Source organism: Oreochromis aureus, linkage group 13, assembly GCF_013358895.1.
Source record: "Oreochromis aureus strain Israel breed Guangdong linkage group 13, ZZ_aureus, whole genome shotgun sequence".
NCBI classification, from domain to species: Eukaryota; Metazoa; Chordata; class Actinopteri; order Cichliformes; family Cichlidae; genus Oreochromis; species Oreochromis aureus.
This window is the reverse complement of record NC_052954.1, coordinates 2,410,106-2,434,539: the sequence shown is the minus strand read 5'-3', so window position 1 is coordinate 2,434,539 and position 24,434 is coordinate 2,410,106. Positions and strand designations below refer to the sequence as shown.

The 24,434-nt window shown below is 42.9% G+C and overlaps 2 protein-coding genes across 2 annotated transcripts in view; one reads left to right on the top strand and one right to left on the bottom strand.

The window, feature by feature from the left end:
* Nucleotides 1-115: 115 nt before the first annotated feature.
* On the bottom strand, nt 116-5,690 carry cdt1 (chromatin licensing and DNA replication factor 1). Its single transcript, XM_031756158.2, has 9 exons — nt 5,063-5,690; nt 4,266-4,564; nt 3,960-4,154; nt 3,613-3,758; nt 3,359-3,459; nt 3,043-3,231; nt 1,115-1,270; nt 781-982; nt 116-622 (listed from the first exon to the last, which is right to left on the bottom strand). Exons 1-9 carry the CDS (start codon nt 5,426-5,428, stop codon nt 459-461), a joined length of 1,818 nt encoding a protein of 605 aa, XP_031612018.1. The 5' UTR covers nt 5,429-5,690; the 3' UTR covers nt 116-458.
* Nucleotides 5,691-7,163: 1,473 nt separating this feature from the next.
* Nucleotides 7,164-24,434, top strand: part of piezo1 (piezo-type mechanosensitive ion channel component 1) — a 92,904-nt gene continuing 75,633 nt past the window's right edge. Inside the window, exon 1 of the mRNA XM_039621658.1 lies at nt 7,164-7,628. Coding sequence (XP_039477592.1) covers nt 7,565-7,628 — 64 coding nt within the window. The 5' untranslated portion in view covers nt 7,164-7,564. The remainder of the gene's footprint in view (nt 7,629-24,434) is intronic.

Here is a 24,434-nt window from a genome sequence, read left to right as displayed (position 1 = left end):
AATGAGAATATCACAAACAGCCACAGCACCTCTGGAGCTGCTGCTAAGCTGTTTGTGTCAAGATCCCATCCTCATAATGAATCCACTGTTTCTGACAGTTGTATAACACAAAAAGAAAGCTGCTGCAGCACTTTACTGTGTTTCTTAAACATTCTCATCAAACAGTGACTCTGAATCTAAAATGCAAAATGAGTTTACTGCATAGAAAAGTGATCCTAATAACAAAGTCAGAACATCGTGTTCCACTGTGGAGTGTGGAGGAAAAAAAAAAAAAAAAATGCATCAATGTTTCAAACAACTCAGGACAAAGCATGTCAGGAGAACACCTTCAACTCCTGGAGCTGTGCCTCCATCAATGTATTATCCAAACAAGGCAAACGCACCAAAACCTGTGGACAACCACTGAAACATGCTAAAATACTGCAAGGCGGTCACATTAAAGGCCACCAGGCCTCAGATCAGAGTCTCTCTTCCTCTCGGAGTCTGCTGTTCACTTTGTCCGTCACAGTGCTGAGCTCCATGTTCTTATTCAACTTCAGGTACAAGTCCTTCCTCACTGTGTGAAGAGTCAGCCAATCACCAGCCACTTCTGCCAGCAGATGGATGTGTTTCTCCATTTCACCTGTTGATTACAAAGGATCAGCCGGTCAGCTTCTACCTAGTGAATACAGCGCTACCTGGTTCGGAGTTTTCTGCTACATTTCTAAAAGTTACAAATACAGAAACAGTGGGGAGGGTGATCCTCAGTACAAGCACATTGTTCTTGTTTCGTGAACCAACCTGTGCTCAGAGCAGATCTGTAGCTTGCGACCATCCGGTTACACGCCACTTCCATCGTTAAAGCCGGTTTCTTCTCTGCAACAAACACACTGCGGAGAATCCGTGCCAGCTCCCCAAGTCGTGACATCATTAACAGGCGCTCCTCTTGGTTGCTATTACGAGTAATGGCTGCCTGGAGCTTCTGTGCCTCCTTTGCCCGAATCTGAAGAGAAAGTAAAGCTAAAGTATAAAGATGTGTTTTCAGCAGCTGTTTGAGACAAAAATCACATCTTAAAGAAGATCCAACAGCGTTGTGGTCGACCCCCCTGAAGAACCGTGTGCCTGGTCTACCTACCCGGTCCAACAGAGACTGGGACACCCCTTTCAGGGCATTTGGGACTGCAGGGACAGCTGATGTTTGGGGGACTGTGGGGTTCTCCTGAGATGTTGGCTCTTTGTGAGCAGCTTTGTCTTCTGTCTTCAGAGCCAGCCCAATCAGAGCCTTCTCCATCTGAACGAACACACACACACACACACACACACACACACACACACACACACACACACACACACACACACACACACACACACACACACACACACACACACACACACACACACACACACACACACACACACACACACACACACACACACACACACACACACACACACACACACACACACACACACACACACACACACACACACTTAGCTTAACAGTAATTGTACTAAGTAACATAAAGTTCAGTTATGTAGAATCACGAGAATCCCCCAGCAGCCTACACCTATTGCAGCGTAGCCCTAACTATATGCTTTAGCAAAAAGGAAAGTTTGAAGCCTAATCTTGAAAGTAGAGATAGTGTCTGTCTCCCGAATCCAAACTGGAAGCTGGTTCCACAGAAGAGGGGCCTGAAAACTGAAGGCTCTGCCTCCCATTCTACTTTTAAATACTCTAGGAACAACAAGTAGGCCTGCAGTGTGAGAGCGAAGTGCTCTAATAGGGTGATATGGCACTACAAGGTCATTAAGATAAGATGGGGCCTGATTATTTAAGACCTTGTATGTGAGGAGCAGGATTTTGAATTCTGGATTTAACAGGAAGCCAATGAAGGGAAGCCAAAACAGGAGAAATCTGCTCTCTCTTTCTAGTCCCTGTCAGGACTCTTGCTGCAGCATTTTGGATCAGCTGAAGGCTTTTCAGGGAGTTTTTAGGACATTGATAATAATGACTGATAATAATGAATTACAATAGTCCAGCCTGGAAGTGATGAATGCATGAACTAGTTTTTCAGCATCACTCTGAGACAGGATATTTCAAAAATGGAAGAAAGCAGTCCTACGTGTTTGCTGAAGCACACAAGCTGGTCAAAATGACTCAGGCTCTTAACAGTAATAACTTATTGTGACTACACCCACTGTTACAAAGTAGCACGCAGCATTTTCCTGAAACTGAACATTTGAGAAACTGAACAACTGAGAAAAATCCTAAATTAGGAGCTGCATCGTTCCAAAGTGCAACGAATTTCAGTCAGCATATGTTCACACAGACGGCTTTGATTAAACTCATTCTTTCTGTCCCTCACCCTCAGCATCACACACTCATGAACAGTAGGAGGTGATGAAAGTATACAAGAAACAACACAAAACACACAACACTGGTCTGGTGACAGACTCAGGAGGGGCTATGTGATTATTTGAGGAGATGTGGAAACTGATACGGAGTGTGGGTATAACACAGCTGTTCTTTAATCATTATTGAGGTCAAATGTTGAACTGAGAAGCCCTTCACTGAAGTTATTACTGTCCATGTGACCTTCAATCTTTGAGACGACGCCACAAATGTTTGACTTTGTCTCAACTGTGCACTTTTGCTTACATCATCAAAATGCGCCATAAGCACACTTAGACACAGACTACACTGACAGGTGTTTTCACATCTGGGGCCTTTAGTTAAATATGGAACTAGAGTTTGCATCCCCCTTCCAGGAAGGTACTATAAATGTGCAAAGGTGTGTATAAGCTAGCGTACACACCTTTGCACCCGCCTCAGACACATCTGGCCAATGAGCAAACTGAATGTCACATGATTTGTGCATTTTGGTTTGATTGGATTTTCCTCTGTGTGAAAACAAACCAAACCGCAGCGAGCTCCAAGTTTACAAATTCATCAACTTATTCAGACCAGTGTAAACGACAGCTGAAACTCAGGTGTAATCTTGGACTACAGTAAGCTGATCATTGATGCAGAGAAGCGTGAGGGTGACGGCATCGACACAGCACCTTAGGTGTGATGAGTGAGCGGGCCTTGTCGAGCACCTCCTGAGCTGTGGCCAGTTTCTCAGGGCGAGGAGTCGGAGGCAATGCGCTCGTATGGACAGTCGGCACAGAGTCCACATTAAAGCGAGGATGCCAGCGGGTCAGTTTGTCTTCTGGAACCAACACCGGGGGATCCAACAAGGACAGGAAAACCTGCAGGGAAAAAAAAAGGCGATTTAGACAAAAGTTTGAGATGACAACAAAACAAAAGCACAAAACTAAACAAAAGTAACTGCTGTGTGACTTATTAAAAAAATGAACCGAAACTAGAGCAACTGACCTTGTGGTGCTGTTTGACAATGGAAACCAGGTTGTGATGGAAGATGCGTCTTCTCTCCAGGAGACGAGAGGCTGACAGCACAGGTCGAGCCTCGCTATTTTCTGAGGAGAACAACCCCAAACACCCAAATCAAAGCCATGTACTGAAGGACAGTTTACAAATATGGTATTTGGAGAAAAGTGGTTTGCTGAATCTGAACGATCTGGAGCCGTGATAGTGTGTAGCGCTGAGCTGAAGGTGATGTGCGCTCTAACCGGGGACGATGATGGGGTCCACGGTCAGCTGGTAGTTTCCCCTCTTAATGCTGCTGTTGAAAGCTTGGATGTGTTTCTCCTGCCGGAACGTGTACGCCTCAGGAAACACAGTCTTTATCTGACCCAAATGGCTCTCTTCAAACCGCCTCAAAGAGGAAAGAAGTCCGTTATTAGCTTTAGCAGCGTGCCACACAGGCCCAGCGAGCCTGACGTTGGCTTAAACACATTAAGCTGCTCTGACAGCTGGAACATTTCTAGCACAAATAACAGGACTGTTGACATATTTCACATTCCCACACATTTTCAACTTTTGTCTCATGAACTCATTTGACTAACTGAACACTTACTTGTGCATCATGTCCTGAACTCCCCGTTTGATCTTGGTGAAGGTTGCGGTCTCACAGCGGTTGTACAACATGGCGACCACAGTGTCCATGCTTCTGAACATCTCAGCCAGCACCTTGTAATGGTAGGGGAGTGAGAGGCCTGGGGGGGCATCTTGAGCAAGAGTGTGATAGCGCTGATACGCTGGCTGCTCGGTGCTGGACACACAAGGGGACAACACTCAGTTTAACGTGGACTAAACAAAAGCTCATCTTTGGGGAAATGCAGCTTACGCTCACTTTGCTCTGTGCACATGTTCAAGTGCTCACCTGTCCTGAGCACGGGTCTCAGTCAGCTCATGCTCCTCGACTGCTTTTGCTTCCTTCCTCTTCTGAGCTTTAGCTGCAAGCTCTTTGGCCCGAGCTACAGTGAACTTCAGGGTCTTAGCTTCAGCAGACGCAGAACTGATGGTTTTAGGAACAGCAGAGGAGCTACTGTCAGGCACTAAAGACGGAGAGGAAGAGGGTGTAGCTGAAGCTGAGGACGCAGTGGCAGGGATCTCATCTACATGCTTCTTAATCCTCAGAAGGCGCGACTTGAGAGCAGCGATGTCCTCTTTATCCAGGACCTGCCAGATAAGGAAAAAAAAAAAAAAGTGCTCGTCACAGCTGCGACCAAAACACACACCAGATCAGAGGTCATGTGTGTGCAGCCCCCCCACCGCAGATTAGCCATGATGAGTGTTTCTCTCTCACACACAGTAACCTTTGTTAAAGAGAGGTGTGTTTCAGATATGATCAGGCTGCTCTCATTGTTTCAGTCTGAACAATGATCGGCTTATTCAAACTGCTGAATCTGTGACCCTCTCAGGAATGATATTAAATCACTTAAGCCATAAACAACATTGGAATTCGTCTTTGGAAAAATGGCATAGAAACATTTATCCAACTAAGAGTCTCCTGACATTCAGAATGCCGATTTAAAGCCAGATCAGTCCAGAGCAGCAAATATCCAGACACCAGAAAGATCTCTGAGCATGACGAAGACTACACAAAGCCTGCAACTACAGAGTGAAGGCAGGACAACAAAGCCCGTGGGTCTGTGTGTACATGCACACGCCTGCTACCTGTGCCGTGTCTGCGGGCAGCTCCAGTTTCTTCCTGGCAGACCGCCTCGCCGGCCTCTCTGCTCCTGCGGCGGCTACCGGTGCTCCGAGATCCGCCTGGCGCCTCTTCTTGGCGGTGCTGTGCTCAGCGGCTGCGGCGGACACGGTCGCTCCGAGGTCAGCCGAGCCCCGCTTGGGGGTGCGGGGGCTGGAGGGGGGTTGCTCCGCGCCATGATCCAGCCCCGCGGCCTCGTCGATTACGCGGAGGAACTCTTCATGAACTGTCGACGAACACGAGAACGCGCTGCGTGGATCTGCTGGCTTGGTTGGGCCGCCAGTGGCTTTCTTCTTCCGGGAGTAGAAGTCGGTAACCCGAGCCTGAGACATGCCGCTGGCCTCACAACCGAACACGAAACGAGGACGAGCAGAGCCCCAGCACACAGACGCCGTCCGCAAACGTTCTCCGGAAGTGCGCACACTGCACAGGAAGAAGAAACGAATTTTCGCGCGAAATGAACAAAGCCACGCCTCCCCCGGTCCTCTTGGTCGGATGGTAAACCGGGACTGGAGCGGACCGTGGGTGGGCGTGTTCTTTTCTGTGTAAAAGTTTTCCACACGCTAAATACCAGCTTTGAGTTGTACTGTGGATCAACATGTCCAGGTTCTGTTTGTGAAAGTGGCTCTGTAACTTTACCTGTCTAATCACCATGGTTACAGCAGGTGATCACTTTCAAATCACGCCACCTTCCCGGTGGTTTACTGCGTGTTTCAGTGACAGCTCTTCCTCTGCGGACACACACACAAATAACACCAGTTCGCCCAACCCTGTGGGTTCACACATAGGAAGAATCTGTCTAACAAACCACAGTAAAGGTAATAAGAATATTCGTGCTTGTTTCACAGAGAATCTTTATCTGTTCCACAGGTGATCTCTTAATTGAATTTCTTTATCAGTGACATTAACTGGAAAAGAGTATGGACAATTCTTAACAAGTTTCTTGTAACGAGTAAAGTGAAAGACGTTTAATTCAAAATACTTCATAAATATTATCCAGCTAATATGACAAAGTTCAAAAGGGACATAAATGTGAACTGTGGATTTTGGAACATTTTGGAAAGACTTCAGTCGATTCATTACTGGACAGCTCTACAAGGACTTTACTTTGAAATGGGAAAATGTTGTATTTGTTTCTTTCGAAGGCAAAAAAGGAAGCTGTATACCTTATAATCAATCTGTTAGTTATCTTAGCTAAATTTTATTTCCATAAATGCAAATACAGTAGCCAAAAGCATAATTTTAAACACAACTATAATGATACTGATAATTGATTAGTGGATCACTTAATAAAAAGGCTAAAAAACAATTACTATTTGTACTAATTACAAATTATTCGAATGTAGGCTATGTAACTTTTTATATTGCACCCCCTGGCATGTATTAATTATGTTCAAACTTGTATCCATTCTCTGTATACTGTTGCTTAATAAAGTTTTTTTGGGGGGGCGGGGGAGGGGGCAATAACACCAGTTCAATCAATCACATCCACGTCACTGTGCGTGGAGTAGTGAGCTTTGAATGGTCCACAGCAGCCATTCAGCCACAGGATGAGCCATTGATCTCTTCTGTGATTTGCAGCAGGAAGCTGAGCTCTGTGGTTCAGTGTCCGCACTAAACCACAGCCACAGATTTATCAAATCCAAACTTTTGTCGACTTCGTAACTGAAACCTGTGAGAAAATCAGCTGATATCTGGAGTTCTGTAATGCGGAAACATCTGGAGAGAATAAGCCGTAATTTCACTGCTTTGCAGTCAGGAGTGGCTGCTGAGCGCCACGAGTTTATTTCAATTCATTTCAGTTACATTTTTCTCTAAATCAAGCAACTACCCTCTGTTGCTTGTGAAGCTTGCACACAAGAATTTCACTCGCATGTACTGTACCAGTGTACCTGCACATGTGACGTGACAATAAAGGTGATTTGATTTGATTTGATTTAAATCATCACATCAGGATCAACACGGTGACCTCTCCACACTGGTGCTGCATCACCCTGCGTACGCAGAGGGGCGCTACCTGACCGCATTATTATACGAATGTTGCCTAACTTGATGTGAGGAGCGGCCTCAGGTACCCCCGAGTACTGACTGACATGGAGCTGACACGGGAGAGCGTGAAAGGGTCAGTAGAAGAAGGACTGAGTGCTGTGAGCGCTTTTCACGAACTTTAACGCGCAGTCAGACTGCGAGAGAGGGAGGCGACTGTGAGCAACTGCAGTATGAACGCCCCTCACACGGACCGCCCGTGAATCACTTTTTCCATGTGCCGCGGAGCCGCCTCAGCCCGGCCTCCAGCTTTCCCTACAGAAGACCCCCTCCCTCGGCTCAGCGCGAAGCGGAGCTTCAGTGTGAGTGTTCACGTTAGGGAGTAACGGCTCGGACAGCGATCGGCCACCTTAGACCAAATGGAGTGCGTCTGACAGCGAGCCAGCCTTCGTGCCGTGTGCGCGGTGTTGACGTGCTCTGCCATGGATCTTCAGGTGGTTGTCTGGCTCTTCTACTGCCTTCTGCTGCCCTCCGGCCTCTTAACAGGTAAGCTGAAAGAGAAGCAGCTGCACTGATGCCAGCAGAGCGGCTCTCAGCGTGTCCGGGCTCGGCGCTGTGACGCACTGGGAGTTCGTCAGGGAGACAAAACTCCGCACAAGATTGACAGAAGTCGTACAGGCCGACACATTTCCACACTGCGTTCATATTTCAGAGGTGTTCACAGAAACTCTCAGCCCTGCGTGTCACACAGCGGCAGAGCTCTTTGCTCCGGAGTTTGGCTCAAAAGTTCGTGTCACTGCTGCGCGTGCACGAGCTTTTCTCCAAGGCGCTGATGTGGAAAACACCAGTTCACGTTAGGTAACTGAGCTGCTGCATGCACTGCAGGTTTTCCTGAGCGTGAGTGGAAAGTAAAGTGTCTATTGCGCGTGTTAAAGCTGGCATCCTGTCTGGGCTGTGGAAAGGCTTGTTTGCGCCCCCGTTTCTCAGTCAGGCATCACTTTAACAGTGGGCATGATGAAATGCCTTTTAGTTGGGGCCTGCGGGAGAGAAGACGACCCTCCGTGTGTGGGACAGACAACAATCCAGTGGCTTGTTGGGTGGTGGGTCCTTGCTAAAAGCAGCGTGTGGCTGTGGTCTCCAGCAGCCCGCTGACACACCCTGCACTGACTCGGCTGTACTGGTAGAGAACGTGTACTTTTCTTTACAGTTGCGTAAATATGACATGTTGGTGACGGTCATTCGTAGTATGGCAGCTTTGTTGGGAGCAGTGCCATTACTGAGCGGTTCATGCAGACGCTGTTTAAAAATGAAGGGTGTAGCTGTCCCAAAGCTTTTGGAAGAAGGGTCTCCTGAATGTTGCTGAACACATCAGCAAACAGTTCATGTTGCCATTCTTCTCCTTTACCACCGCGGTGTTTTCCTGGTACTATTTCATAAAGACCTGCAAAAGGCTGGGTTCTGACACGTGTTTTTCTTCTTGCGCGCATGTTCACCGCAAACTTCTCTCAGTTGTGGTTTGAATCAGTGGTGCTGTTCTGTAAAGGCAGTCATACACAGGTTCTTGCACGCGATAGATTGCACTTCTCTGAACAAATTCCTCTGAGAAGAATCACAACAAAGTTGTGATTTTGAGCATATAGTCAAAGTCAGAACTGTTGTTGGTTTTATCAGGTTCCTAGTGTGAAGCTGTACTAACATCATGAAAATACTCTGCCTGTTTTTAGGAAACACAATAATGTTGATTCTTACACAGAGCCCTCTGAATGCCATGTTCACATATTCAGTTAAATGTAACAACTGCTGTTGAGTTTATGAATCATTTACACTATCTAATCCATGTAGTGATCCTACAAGAACAATGACTCTTTTCTAGTCATTTAGGGATTTTCCAAATCTAAATGTTTTTATGCCCAATCTGCTCTGGTTTAGGTTAGGAGTGTCGTTCAGCAGAGTTTGTAACAAGTAAAATTAATATTCTGCTCAGATAAAACAGGAAGTGTATGTTTAGCCCAAATCCAGCTGGCAATCTCAGGGGACAAATGTCATAAGTTGGAATGTTAACACACACAATCTTACTGTGTGGGCCATATGACTACTGTTGCTATGAAATGTTGGGAGACTGAGAGAAACAGAAACGGTCTCCTGACAGGATGCAACTTGTTACAACTTGCAACATTGTGTCTTTAAAGAGTTCACATTGTGATACAAAGGAAGTGAAACCCGACGGTATAACAGCCAAGAGGACATTGCATCAACATTTCCTGGAGAATTACCCTCATCCAAACAAACACTTTGTGATCCTGACCATGTGTCACTCTTCACACTAAAATTTAAAATATTAAGGGTGGTTGTAGCTCAGGAGGTAGAGCTACAACCACGAGCAAGGTTGGTAGTTTGATCCCAGTCTGCCAAAGTGTCCTTGGGTAAGCCACTGGACCTTGGGAGAATGTTTGATAGAAAGCACTTTTATGAATTATTGTTTGTAATCAATTGTTTCAAAACTCATGGTGCATTGACTCTTTATGAACTTTAGTGACAGTGATTTATAAAAACATGCAAACGTACATGGAAGTACAGCTTCAAAGCAAATATTTGTTGTGAGCACCTTAATTTTTGATAGATAGGTAGCAGATCAAAGGAACAATGAGATAGGAGCTCCTTGTTGTTGGGAGCATATTCCAACGCTCACATTTAATGTTGCAGCATCGAACACACCTAGCCATCTGTTAGATGCCATTGAAGTATCTCCAGAGTTCACAGATTCCTTACACCTGTTTCTTTGCAGAGACAGTAAGAAAGTCCATTCCTTACATATAATGATGGATAAAGTATCAACAACAACAACTTTATAAGGCTTGTGGAATAATGTAGTTAAAGTTTACACAAGTAAACTTTACTTGAGCCTGTTAAACATAAGTAGCGAGGTGTTATTTCAGCTTTCGGTGAAGGATCTGAATTAAAAAGATGAGAGGGGAATAAAAGCGCGGTACCACTGGCATACAAGCTGGGTTTGTTTCAGACACAGACCTGATCTGTGCAACAAAAATGAGCCTGTTTACAAGAGAACTGTGTGATGTAGGCTAGTGAGTCAGAGTCATTCCACACTAGAGCAGTTTAACAGGACTTCACGGCTCGGTGAGAAATACTCGGTGTGTGTGAGGTGTGTAGGAGTGAGTCAGAGAGAAGGATTTATTTGCGCTTTAATTTCGACACCATCAGCAGACTGAACAGCAGCTCATCTCACTGTCATTTCTAAGAAAAGGAAACTGTACAACCTGCTGTGGACTCGGGGTCCGATTTTCCTACGTGCTTAGTTTTAATGGTAAAGGTATACTGTGACATGTTGATGTTGATGCCAAGAGGCAAGGAGCATAGCTATGTTTGGAGAGTTCAGAGTTGGGACAGCATCTGCTTCAGTGCTGTGACTGGCCTGTTTGTAACAGAGCCTTAACTCATGGAATATCTGACTATAGCTGTAGAACTCATTTAACACATATAGACCAGGACAGAGCCAGTGCTGTCCCGCTCTCACAGGCCTTTAACATGCCGTACACTACAGTCACATTTAAGCAGTCCCACAGACTGATTTAGTACATTCATTCTTTGCACTTGAAGCACTTTGTCTCTCTGACATACACTGATATGACTGAGTTTACTGTGAGGCAACTCAACATGTATAGTGGCCATAAACATCCTTTGACAAAGAATAGGCTGCAAAGCACTACAGAGTCTCATAGCTACAGACCCACACAATGTGTACCTGCTTGAAATACTTGGCAATAAGTACTGCTGTATTTTCATACTGACACAAGGTTTTGTGCTATTTCTCTGAATATACAGATGACAGAATATAAGAGATGACGTGTGACATTACCAACCACTGATAGGCTTCTAATCCTTGGCGACTTCAATATCCATATGTGTTGCCCCTCTAAACCTTTGGTTAGGGAGTTTCTACAACTCTTGGACTCATTTAATCTGACCCAGTCTGTCAACGGCCCTACACACAAGCAGGGCCACACTCTTGACCTCATCTTGTCATCTGGGCTCTCAGTGATCGGCGTTGAAATGAATGATGCGTGTCCGTCTGACCATAATTTCATTTTGTTTAATATTCCAATTCCTCACTCATCCCCCAAACAAACCCAGGCTCCCCCTCTTATACGTCCTATAACACCTGAAACTGCTCCCCAATTCTCAGCTGCCTTCGCTGCATCTCCTTTAGCCACCTTTGATGAAAGTTCTCCTCATAGCAATAATCCGGATGAGCTTCTTGCATGTTTTAATTGTGCTTGTACCAACATAATGGACTCAAGTGCTCCTTTAAAATGTAGACGGCAAAAATTTAGAACTCAGCCTTGGCTAAATAAGGTCACTCGTGCCGTCAGGCAGGAATGCAGGAAAGCAGAACGAAAATGGAAGAAAGATAAGCTCCACGTCTCTTATCAAGTGTTTAGAGATTGTTTAAATAACTATCAGCGCACCATCAAGGTAGAAGGAGCAAATTATTTATCCATGATTATTAACAAGAAGTCTGGTAATCCTAAAGTTCTATTCAATACAATCAACTCTGTCCTGCATCCCACCACATCAGTCATATCTGAGACTGCCCCACACACGTCTGAGGATTTTCAAAAATTCTTTACTGAAAAAATTAATGATATCCGAGCACATATCCCGCTCCCATCCCAAGACCCCTCTGAACCACCTACATGTTCATTCCTTTTTTCAGAATTTAAACCGGTTCCATTATCCCATCTCACTGATATAATAATGCACATGAAACCAACTACGTACCCCTTGGATATGTTACCTACACCATTTCTCAGAGATGTGCTGAAGACAGTCGGCCCCAACATCCTTGCTATTGTAAATGGCAGGATCTCATATGGAACTGTTCCTGACTTGTTTAAACAAGCTGTTGTCCAGCCGCTTCTAAAAAAACCTGGTTTAGATCTGTCAGTTCTTGGCAATTTTAGACCAATCTCTAAGCTGCCTTTTTTGTCTAAGGTTCTTGAGAAGATTGTCCTCCACCAATTATCCTCATTCTTAGACACGCATAATATTCTGGACAAATATCAGTCTGGTTTCAGGGCCTTCCACAGCACAGAGTCTGCTCTACTGAAGGTGTTCAATGATGTGCTTCTAGCTGCTGACTCTGGAAAAAGTACAGTTTTAATCCTTTTAGACCTGAGCGCAGCATTTGACACTGTCGACCACACAATCCTATTAAACCGTCTAAAGACATGTGTCGGCATTCAAGGCTCTGCTCTAAAATGGTTTGCCTCTTACCTAGAGAGCAGAACATATTCTGTGATGCTGGGTAACAAATACTCTTCCCCAGCTACACTCACTTGTGGAATACCTCAGGGCTCTATTCTGGGCCCGGTCTTATTCTCCTTATACATGCTCCCATTAGGCTCCATTTTTCAGAAACACCAGATCTCTTACCACTCTTATGCAGATGATACACAGTTCTATCTCTCTCTAAAACCAGGTGCTGATAGTACACTGCAGAAAGTCTCAGAGTGTCTTAGTGACATACATTGCTGGATGTCTCTGAACCTTCTCAAACTAAATCATGACAAAACCGATATTATAATCTTCGGTAAGCAGGACTCTATTAGTCTCATAAGAAACAATTTGGGCCCATTATCAGCTAATGTACATCCCCATGTAAAAAATCTTGGTTTCATTTTTGATTCCACTCTCAAGCTGGACAAGCAAATAAATTCAGTTGTTCGTGGCAGTTTTTTCCAACTCAGGAGCATTTCTAAACTCAAAAATATCCTGTCATCTAAAGACCTGGAAACTGTTATCCATGCTTTCATATCGTCACGTCTTGACTATTGTAACTCTCTCTATTTAGGCATTTGTCACTCAAGCCTGTCACGCCTGCAACTTGTTCAAAATGCAGCTGCAAGGCTCCTGACGGGTACCAGAAAGAGAGAGAACATTACTCCAGTACTCGCATCTCTACATTGGCTACCAGTTAAACATAGAATCGATTTTAAGGTTTTACTATTTGTTTTTAAAGCTCTCCATGGTTTGGCTCCAGGTTACATTTCAGATCTTCTTAGCCTGCACTTACCCACTCGATCTCTGCGCTCCTCCAGTCAGGTGGTTTTATCAGTTCCACGCTCTCAGCTCAAATCTAGAGGTGACAGGGCTTTCTCCATTGCCGCCCCGAGACTCTGGAATAGTCTTCCCCCCTTCATAAAATTCTCTTCATCCTTGGAAGTCTTTAAATCGAATCTCAAGACCTACTTATTTTCCAAGGCTTTGGGATCTCCTTGATATCCTTTTTTATTCTGTCTATTTGGTCTCTTATCTTATTGGATGGTGTTGTATGTGTATATACGTTCTGTTCACATATGTGTGCTTGTGTGTGAATGCGTACAGTTTTTGTATATGTATGTGCATATTTGCATGTACATTATATGCTATATACTCTTACATGTCTTACAATTCTTTTTTAAAATGTTTTCTTTCTATTTTAATTCTTTTATTATATTATCCCTTTGTTCAGCACTTTGGCCGACACTTGATGTCTTTTAAATGTGCTATATAAATAAAGATGACTTGACTTGACTTGACGTGTGTGGTGGAGAAGTCTGCTCCTCTGGTAGCTAGACTAAGTGTTTTGCGTCTGTTATACTGAATAAAACTGCTCTGTCATTTGTTAGTTTTGATCAGTTGGTATTCTTTCTGTGGTTTCTGGTGTTAGGTCAGTCAGTTCAACATTTTGGCAGATTTTTGAGTGATTTCATCAGGCCTGAGTCAAAACTATTTCTGTTCTTTAAGTGTTTGCTTCAAATCCAGGTTTTCACCTTCAGCTCTTCTGATTCTTTCGGCTGATACATCATCACAGACATTTATGTTATGCAGTGTATTTGTTTTTACTATTATGGAAACGGTGCAGATGAACACTGGGGACATAAATGACACACACCGGCCACTTCATTAGGTACACCTGTTGAGCTGCTTGCTAACACACTTTGAACACAAGTTCAACATGAGCATGAAAATTTGGAAGAAAGTTCATTTGTGTGACTTGGAACGTGGCGTCGTTGTTAGTGCCAGATGGGCTGATTTGAGTATTTCAGAATCTGCTGACCTGATAGGATTTTCCCACACAAGCATGTGTAGAGTTTATAGAGACTGGTCTGCAAAAAAAAGAAAACATCCAGTGAGTGGCTTTGTTGTTAGTAGAGGTCAGGCTGCTTCAGGAAGACAACAGTGATTCAATTAACCACTCGCTACAACCCAAGTATGTACAAGAGCATCTCTGAACACATCAAACCTTGAAGAGGATGGGCTACAGCTAAGAACAGCACACATGGGTTGACCAAAACTGGACAATAAATGGATCCATCCTGCCTTGTAGCAGTGGTTCAGGTGGCTGTAAATGTGTCTCTGATATTTTCTTGGCACACTTTGTGCCCCTTAGTATCAGCTGAGCATCATTTAAACCCTACGGCCCACCCAAGAACTGTTGCTGACCATGTCTATCCATTTCTGACCACAGTGTTCTTGGATCATTGCAGAACCTCTGACTGCTGCAACCAGCAAGATGATGCACAACGTCACAGAATTAAAATGATCTCAAACCACTGTATTCACACATCCTCCACAGTCACCTTATCTCAGTGCAATAGAGCACCTTTGGAATGTGGTGGATCAGGAGATTGATATCATGGATATTTAGGCAAAAAATCTGTAGCAACTGACAGTGTTACATCAGTATGGACCAAAATCTCTGAGGAATGTTTCTAGTAGTAGATCTGAAGTCCTACCCAGTGTTAGTCATGTGTAACTAATGAAGTGGCCAGTGAGCATATATGTGTGTGTGCACGCACCTTTTTTCTTTCCACAAAAACAGGAAAGTTGCTCAGGATGAACTCTACTACATGCAACAAGAGAATGTTCCATTCCAACAAAGCTGAGCTGGACTTTACCTTTATCACAGTTACTCTTCGTTTTGATTCTTTCCTCAGCAGAACTGTTTTTACCTTTTAGATCTGAAAAAGAGTGGAGAAGAAGCTCACTGATAGAACAGATTTTAACAGAAGTAGCAGTACTAGCATTTGATCGAATCTCTATTATAACCAGAGCTATGGGAATGTGATCATCATGTCTTTATTTTATCTCTCTTCAATCATATCATCATACATAAAGTGAAGTTTAAGAGTTCTGAGGACCTCACATAAAGCCAGTCTTTGTTGGAGCTTGCAAAAGTGCACTCACGTATGAAGTGAGCAGAAATAATCAAAGCACCATCTGCCATACTGAATGTCAGCATGGAATCAACTGGAGACATAAGTATCAGTTAAAAGTCAAAATGTGGCATTGTTAGTCAGTGAACTAGCTATCGCTCTTGGTACTCATGTATTTCATTGTGGATTTTGTCCTGGGCACATGTTGTACACTTCCTTTTATTGTTGTTTGCCATTGTTCTGCCCTGTGTATTTGAGTTTAGTCCTTAGCTAAGGTTTGGTGACAGGACACATCAGTTATTGTTCAGCTGAACAAGAAGCAGGAAACCCTGGCATGGAAGCACAATGAGTGATTTTTAAGTTAAATACTAATATAGAGAACTCTGATAGTCTAGCAGTTTACACATTTGCCTAAAAATGGAAAGACCCCTAGTTTCATCCAGGGAGGAGATACAAATCCCTTCGGCCAAATCAAACATGCAGACCGGCACGCTGAGGCACTCCCTTGTGAAAAAGGGAGCAGCAGAAAATAACTTCTCCTGCTGACACAGAGGATTCCCTTTTGACTTCTCTAAATTAGACTTCTGTTCTAGTTTTTCTCAGTTGTGTGAATAGAGGGTTGCAAAAAGACAAACTTGTCCGCAATATATTGCAGTTATTCTGTCCTTGATGCAGAGTGCACTTGACTATTATACTCCTGTTGCACTCTTTCATGTAATAAAAATAAAAGTATTTCCACATCTCCACCACAAACTATGAACCTGTATGGAACTTCCTTTAATTATCTTTAGTCTGTAGGGGAGACCTCAGATGACCCAGCAGATGATGTAGAAGGCTGTTCAAGAACTGGCTCCAGAGTTTGTTGCTTTGGTAGTGAACCCCTGCCATGTGCAGGCCAGTGCAAAGATATCAGATGGTGGTGGTTGTGTCACACTCAGAGGTGGAGCTAGAAAGATTTTCTTTGGATGGCACGGAAATCAGATGGGCTGACAAAAGCCATTTCCTTACACATTTGCAGGTGGTACATGTTAGAGAATGTAACATGTATACTTAAAATACATTGAATGAAGTAAGAAAACATGTTTCGTATAAACATAGTCTGTAACTTTGTTAGTGATATTAACCCAAATAAACTTCCATCCATCCATCCATCCATCCATTCGCTTCCACTTATCCTTTTCAGGGTCGCGGGGGGCGCTGGAGCCTATCCCAGCTGTCATAGGGCGAGAGGCGGGGTACACCCTGGACAGGTCGCCAGTCTGTCGCAGGGCCAACACACAGGGACAGACAACCATTCACACTCACATTCACTCACACCTAGTGACAATTTGGATTATCCAATTAACCTATCCCTACAAACTGCATGTCTTTGGACGGTGGGAGGAAGCCGGAGTACCCGGAGGGAACCCACGCAAACACGGGGAGAACATGCAAACTCCACACAGAAAGACCCCGGCCTGATGGTGGAATTGAACTCAGGACCTTCTTGCTGTGCGGCAACAGTGCTAACCACCGTGCCACCGTGCTGCCTAATAAACTTTTCAGTTAAATTAAAATAATGTGAATTTTGATTTTATGTACTGTAAAGCTTGTTTAACAAATAATCATTTAGCCACATCACAGCACAGAAACAGCTTTAGTGAAGGTTACAAATGATGTTCTTATGGCCTCTGACAGTGGTATTTGATATGGCTCGTGAGATGACTGGTGTAATGACTGATTTCCTTAGAGAAACCGTCAGGGCAAAACTACAGCTACTTATTATCAGCATAGCAGTGGTCGGAGATGCATTTGAACATGTTTAATAAGTGACCCAGGGGTAACATATATAGTGAAAACAGAATTGGTCTAAGTATAGATCCTTGGGGAACTCCACATACAAGGGGTGCCTAAACTGATTAACATGAATTCTGAAGTAAATGCTAAATAAAACCTTTGAGAACAGTTCCTGTGTTGCCAACTCAGTTCTGTAATCTGTTAAAAGAATGGCATGATCAGTAGTGTCAAAAGCTGCAGATAAATCCAGTGAGACTAAAATGGATTACTCACCTTTATCTAAGTCAGGGGTGTCGAACTCCAGGCCTCAAGGGTTGGTGTCCTGCAGGTTTTAGATCTCACCCTGGGTCAGCACACCTGAATTAAATGATTGCTTCATTACCAGGCCTCTGGAGAACTTCAAGACACGTCGAAGATGTAATTTAGCCATTTAAATCAGCTGTGATGGATCAAGGACGCATCTAAAACCTGCAGGACACCGGCCCTCGAGGCCTGGAGTTCGACACCTGTGATCTAAGTGCATGAGAATATCATTAGTAATTATTTATGATGCAGTTTCTGTGCTGGGGTTTTGTCAAATTTTAATTTATCAAAGATATTATTTCCCTCTGCTACCTGAAAGGAGCAAGGATCCAGCTGAAAAGACTGGATATATGATGGAGAGAAGCTGGGGGAGATGAATGGTAGAACTTCTTTAATGAGTTTAGGAGGGATAATCTCAGTCTGGCAGGAAGAAGAGTGCACATGTGAGGCAATATCAATGAGAACTGTTATGGAAATCAGATTAAGCAGAACTGGGTGAGACACTTGACGAGGTTAAAATCATCTAGACTCAAATTATGATCTGATACCTTTGAACTTGTCACCAAAGAAATTTAGTAGTATCAGAAAACGTGGTAAGTAAAGAGGAGGAATCAGGAGTAAGTAGTCTGTTAATGGTGTCAAACTAGAGCCTTGGATTGTGCTTATTAATCAGACCAGCTAAATAAGATGTTTTTCGCTGGTTATAAGCTAGTTGAGTGTGCTTAGCAACTCCTTCATGCGACGCTAGTGAACATGGAGGTTTGTATCTTCTTTCAGCTTTTCTGCACTCTCTTCTGTTGTGACATATGTAGTCGCTGATCCAGGGGGACAGATCGATGACTTAATAGAATAGAATAGAATAGAATAGAATAGAATGCCTTTTATTGTCACTAAACACATGTACAATGAGATTCAGAGCGTCTCCTACCCAGTGCAGACGTGGGAAAAGAAAGACAGTTCTGCAACACTATACACACATGAACAGTATGTATTCAAAAATATTTTGAAAACATACTTTTGAAGGATAGTAATTCGAAGGATAGCTACGGTTATTTACTGACCGTAGATGGCTTCTACGGTCAGTAAATAACTGAGCATCCTTGAGTTAGCTAGGGTAACCTTGACTGAAGGTAGCTGACCACTGGGAAAGGTCAGGAAACCAGGCATCAGTGCAGTGATGACATCAGCAGATTTGAAGGTCTCAGTGTAGGTTTTCAGCCACTCCACAGTCAAATTCAGTAAATCCAATAAAAAACAGTAAAAGCTGTCAGAATACAAAGAAAACCATTTTGAAAAATGAGAGTCCAGAAGTGACGAGTGATCTCAGCGAGGGGAAAAATTGGCACTATTGTGCAAAATCATCACACAATAGTGCCACAATGGAGCAGCTGAACTGTGCTATAACAAAAAAAAAGAAAAAGGTGTGGCTCTATAGGCAAGGAGGGCCAGATAAGGGACTCCAGTTATCCCAGTAGGTTCCTAATAGTTCCAACAGCCTGCTTCTCCATTACTCTGTAGAAATCTTGGGCTGGTGATGCACCTGAATCTTTATTTAGCTACAAAGACATGGCACAACCCACTTTGATTTTAAGTGACCAGTGAAACTGCCCGAACTGTCAGTGAAAGGAAATGTAATTATACATTAAATCCATGAGATATAATTAAGAAAAATGAAAATTTTTTTAAATTTTGACACAATTAATATACAATCCTAATATGTTGTTTATTTATTTTTATTTCATTGTGGACACTGTGAAAAAACAATTTCTATAGTAGATAATGAGATAACTTTTATGTGATTTAATTCTTTATCTATTATTTTGATGCAGCATGAATGCCTATGTTGGAGGTCTTAGCTGTAAAACTTTATGCCCTTCTTTACATTTTCCAAAGTAATCCAGGGGGCCAGGTTGGAGTCTTTGCTGGGCCAGTTCCAGCACTCCGGTATTATGTTTGACACCCATGCTTTAGATGGACTTCAAATTTAGATTCCTTTCAATTGTCATTTTCATGCTTTGCATAAAAAACATTGTTTCACACAGAAGATGAAATAAATATTATGAATGGTAGCTGGTATTGTAGCAAGCAAACAATACAATCAGTCCCTATGAGCTGCTCACATGCTCTGGTTAAGACGTCTATGTGCTGTCCTTGATCTAAGACTCTGAGTATGAACCAGGGGGTTAGTCGAGTCCTTGATGATGCTTAATGCTCTGTGCCTACAGCACTTAGTGTCGATGTCCTGAAGATGAGGCCAGGAGAACATTGAGTTTCTCAGCAGTTCTCATGATCTTGTTCAGTTTCTGTTTCCTCTGTTGGAGTGTGTCTAAATGAGGAATGCTGTATTAAGTGAGAATACCTTCAATAGTGCTTCTATAAAATACAGTCAATGCAAGGAAGGGTTGCTGGGCCTTCGTGGTGATGGCTGCGGCGTTGTCACTGGTAGTTAGCTCGTCTGTTCAAGAACTCCAAGGTTTTGGTGCAGTGAACCCTCTGCATGTGAAAACTGCTGATGGTTAATGGGAGCTACTGCAGGCAGCTGGTTCCTCTGAAGTCATCCATCCTTAGTTATGTGATTCATGGCTGTTAGCTGCTCCACCTCTTTCCTATGTAAGAAACAACTGTGGTATCATCACAAACGTTATCACATGATTTCCTGAAGTTAGCAGAGCAGTCATGTGTCAGCAAGGTTAACAGTAAGGAGCTCAGTAAGACAGTAACAGTGAGCATGTGACTGTATTAGATGACCTGTTCTGACTGACATCCGTGGATTGGGCCCACTGCACAGACTGATGGGCCCATTCTCTGCACATGACTGTAACAAGCAATCATAATATAAACAACATATTTCTTCTCAAAGCATCATTAGTTAAGCAATTTGTAACATCTAATGGAACAAAATTTGATTATTAGAATTATTTTTGAAAATTACAACTAGTTTGCATCTTTTGTCAAATGAAAAGTGTATAAAACATATAATCCACATTATTATTTAAGAGGTTACTCACCATCTTTTTACTATGGTGTCACTTGGTTTTCATTCAAATCAAGTAACATTATTCTTATTTGTATAATGAAACCACTTTGGATTATTTTGACCATAATATCAAAACAATGTAAATAAGCACACGAGCAGCCAAGAGGTGGAATTCCTCCGGTGGGTCCTGGGTCTATCCTGCAGCCTCCTCGGACATGCCTGAAGCACCTGACCCAGGAGGCATGTGTGAGCTGCAGTGACTAATGCATACAGCAGTAAGCTAAAAATAACTAGACAAATTATGATTGATTCCTCTTACATAGCAGTTAATTCAAAGCAGCTGTTGCTGCTGCCTCTTGTTGATATTGTAAATCTGAGTTAAACATTTTGGCTTGTCCTAACTTTGTCATACATCTTTAAAGAGTTAAGACTAGGTTAAGACTAGGTTTATAGCTAAGGTAAAATCAGGTTTCAGCTAAGATAAAGGTTCCAGTTAGGTACTTAGTTATGATAGTTAATGTTAGGCTAAGGGACTGGGGAAAAGACTATTCCCATTTTCAGCCAGAAAGTCACTGGACTTCTTTAAGTTTCTTGAATACCTTTCACCTCGCATCGGAGAAGCTTCTTCAGTCCTAAAGCCAAATAGTGGAGAGTCACAGGTATTTAAGCCATAGTGGGAGTTGTCCCTTAACAGGGTCGTTGACCTACTATTGATCATGTGCTTCACCACAAGGTGTGAAAAAATGCCTGGGTGATTATCAGCAGAGCTTTATGGGGAAACCACTGTGACACTTTGCCTCACCCTATCATGTGACCCATTGAGATCAACTGATGCAAGATGTGAGTGGGGGTTGAGGCACCTTGGAAGAAATCTCAAAACTGTATTGTAGGTGGCAGACAGTTGGTGTTGAAAGCCACCCCCTCTGTTCAAAGATGGTCGTTCACAGTGGACATAGATGGTTTATTTCACTCCATTTTCAAACCATCTGTCTTCTCTGTCCCAAATGTCAACATTGGGATCCTTGAAAGCACGACCTTCATCCCTTAGACAGCTGAATCTTAGAACTTTTATTGTCATTGTACAGTTTCTTGCACAGCGAGTTTAGGTACTATATACTATATACACAGTGTATGTCACAGAAATATTGTGGGGGTGTATACAAGGGCAGTAATATAATGTAATAAATAAATAAGGGTGGAAGGGCTATGGTCATTTAGGGTGGGGATGATAATTGCACATCTGCCACAATATTGCACAGAGACTAAAATATTGCACAGAAAAAAGGGAAGACCAAAATATTGCACATGGAATGGCAGCAACATAGTCAGTAGCTGCGACAGAGTGTTTATATGCAAGTCTGTTCACACCCTTAGTTTGCATTAAAAGTTCTGACTTGTCCTGTTGTCTTGTCCATCGTGTCCTGTAGACATAGCTTTATTGAGTGGCTGTTTGGTTTGTCCAGTGCAGAGGTCTGAGCGCTCCTCGCTGCGCTGCACAGCATACACTATGTTGTTTAGCTTGTGTTTGGGAGTTTTGTCCTTGGGATGAACCAGTCTATGTCTGAGTGCACTGGGATGTTGTGCTTGGAGAAGATTAGGAGTTTCTGAGTTTCTCCGATAAACCTGTTTTATAAGGGATGACAATCTTGTTCTGTTTGTCATTTGGTTTCTCCCTCGTTGGCGTCTGAGCTTCGTTTTAGAACTGAAGAAGCTTCTCAGATGAGAGGTGAAATGTCTTCAAGACACTTAAAGAGTCCAGAAACTTACACTGGATCCAGATGAAACCACTGTGTCGTTCGATGTGGTCTCCTTTTTCACTTGTATCGTTTACAACCAAGGCAGTGGAGACTGTCAGAAAATGACTACAGCCAGACAGCTCCTTAGAAAACAGAAGTGGGTTTACCCCAGACTCTGCCTCACCACTGCATACTTTAAATACAACAAAGGTTACTACAGACAAAAACATGGATGTGCATTAGGCCCCCCAGTATCACCCAGTAAAGCTTTACATGGAGGAAGTGGAAAGTCAAGCTCTTGGCTCTTTCAAAGAGCAGCTATAGATAGAGCTATCTGTCTATATTAAATCAAGGTTAATAAAAAAAACAGCAGTGGGAAAATGAGTATTAGAAGCAAGAAAAATAAAATGTGCTTAACTAGATTTTTTTTTCATCATAATGTCTTACATTTTTCATTATAACAAAGAAAAGGATAGCAAAGAGGGAGCAGAGATCTAAGCCACCAACAAAAACATCAAATCAGAGACAGCTATATTTACTTCTTACATTCATGGGAGTATGAATGGACCAACAATACTATACTGTTAGTATCACAGGGCTCGCAAAATCGCTAGCCCGACGTCCCGGGGCTAGCGATTTTTCCAGTCGGGCTACCAAAATCCATCTCAGCCCTGCCCGTCGGGCTATCATAGGAAGAAAAAATGTGTCAATGATTTTGCATTTTCTTTCGCAAATGTAGCTGAGTAATTATGTCATTGGCATCGATGAGCCACTGTCAATATGTGACATATTGAAATCGTGTTTGAATTTGTGCTTGTTTTTTGCTTTCACTTTCACTTTGCGATCGCGCGAACTGTGTGTAGAGAGCGGCAGCACTGATTGGTGAGTGACGATTAATTGCGCACCGATTCCTCTGACATCGTCTTATCACTCATTAGCTTACTATTCAAACGTGACAAGTGAAATCTCCCACAGCAAGCTTAAACATGTGAGAGGTTGATTGCGCAGAGAATCGCTGACCGTTATGTAAGTACGTGTGTAAAAGCAGCAGGATTTACGCCGGTATTTTAGTTCTGCTGAGCCAAATAAGACAGGTCAGGGTGAAGAAGGGGCAGCCAAATAAAAGCCTACCACAAAACGGAAAAGTTATGACAAATCAGACTATGAGGCAAAAAGAAAGCTCAGCTTTTTTGGTTTCATGGACAAAAGAATTTCTGTGGCTGGAATATGACGAGCTAAATAACATGATGTTCTGCCAGGTGTGTCGTGAGTTTCATTTCATTTGAGTCGACAAGCGCCTTTGTAACTGGGACCAGTAATTTGAAGAAAGACCCCATCAGAACCCATGAGAAATGCAAGAAATGCATTATTGCTCAGTCTGCAATATCTTTCCCAGAACAAACAGCAATTGCAAAAAATAAACCAAGCCAGAAGCAGAAGTCCTGAAAAATCTTTCAAAAGCGTACTATGTTGCAAAGAGTGAACCACCATTGGCCAAATTTAGCAGTTTTTGCAAACTTCAAAAAGCAAATGGCCTCGATCTTGGTTCCCCTTACCTCTTACCCTTGACTTCAGTGGAAATTTCAGATTCAGGATCTGACACAGACTGATTCATGTTCTACACAGTTCTTACAAGTTCATAGAAATTTCTGTTCAATTAGAAACAAGTATTTGAGTTGATGATTGTAATTTTTATACAGTTGTTGTGATTTGTATTTTAACAATTTTCTGATAAATTTGTTTCCGTTACAATATTATACTTTAATGTATAATATTGTAAAGGAAACAGAACATTAAAAAATTGCTCTCTTTTTTATTCGGGCTACTTAAATTTATTTTGGGCTACCAAAAACTGAAGAGTGCCTGCCCGAAGGGCTACCAGGGATTTTGAAATTTTGTGAGCCCTGTATCATGTAGTACTGACAGTAGTACTTGAGTAGCCTTACTCATACTGTAATGTCTTTATATTATTATGAAAAAATGTGAATATAACTGCACCATGGTGGACCTGAAATGTATGTATTTATGTATATGTTTTATCAGAAAATGAACAAAAGGAAGTGCTTTGTGTTTGAACTTTGGACATGCCCTCTGTCTGTTGGGTTTGTTCTGAGTGCTACTGAGAGATAGATGCTGCCTGTGGTCCTAAGGAGTGTTATCATGTTTGTCAAGAGACATCATTCTGGGCGTGTCTGAAGTTTTACTGGGCAGCAGGGTGGAGCTCCTCAATGCAGAGTTTGTCCTGTATGTGAATATTCATACAGTACGTATAGACATGGATCCACTGGGTGTGGATCTATATGTTCCAGACAATTTTGATAGCATGATGTAAGTTATATAGAAG

Coding starts and splice junctions, on each gene's coding strand:
- cdt1 (XM_031756158.2), bottom strand. CDS start 5,428: ATGTCTCAGGCTCGGGTTACCGACTTCTACTCCCGGAAGAAGAAAGCC. Junction 4,565..5,062: donor TGCCCGCAGACACGGCACAG/GTAGCAGGCGTG, acceptor CTTATCTGGCAG/GTCCTGGATAAAGAGGACAT. Junction 4,155..4,265: donor GAGACCCGTGCTCAGGACAG/GTGAGCACTTGA, acceptor TTGTGTGTCCAG/CACCGAGCAGCCAGCGTATC.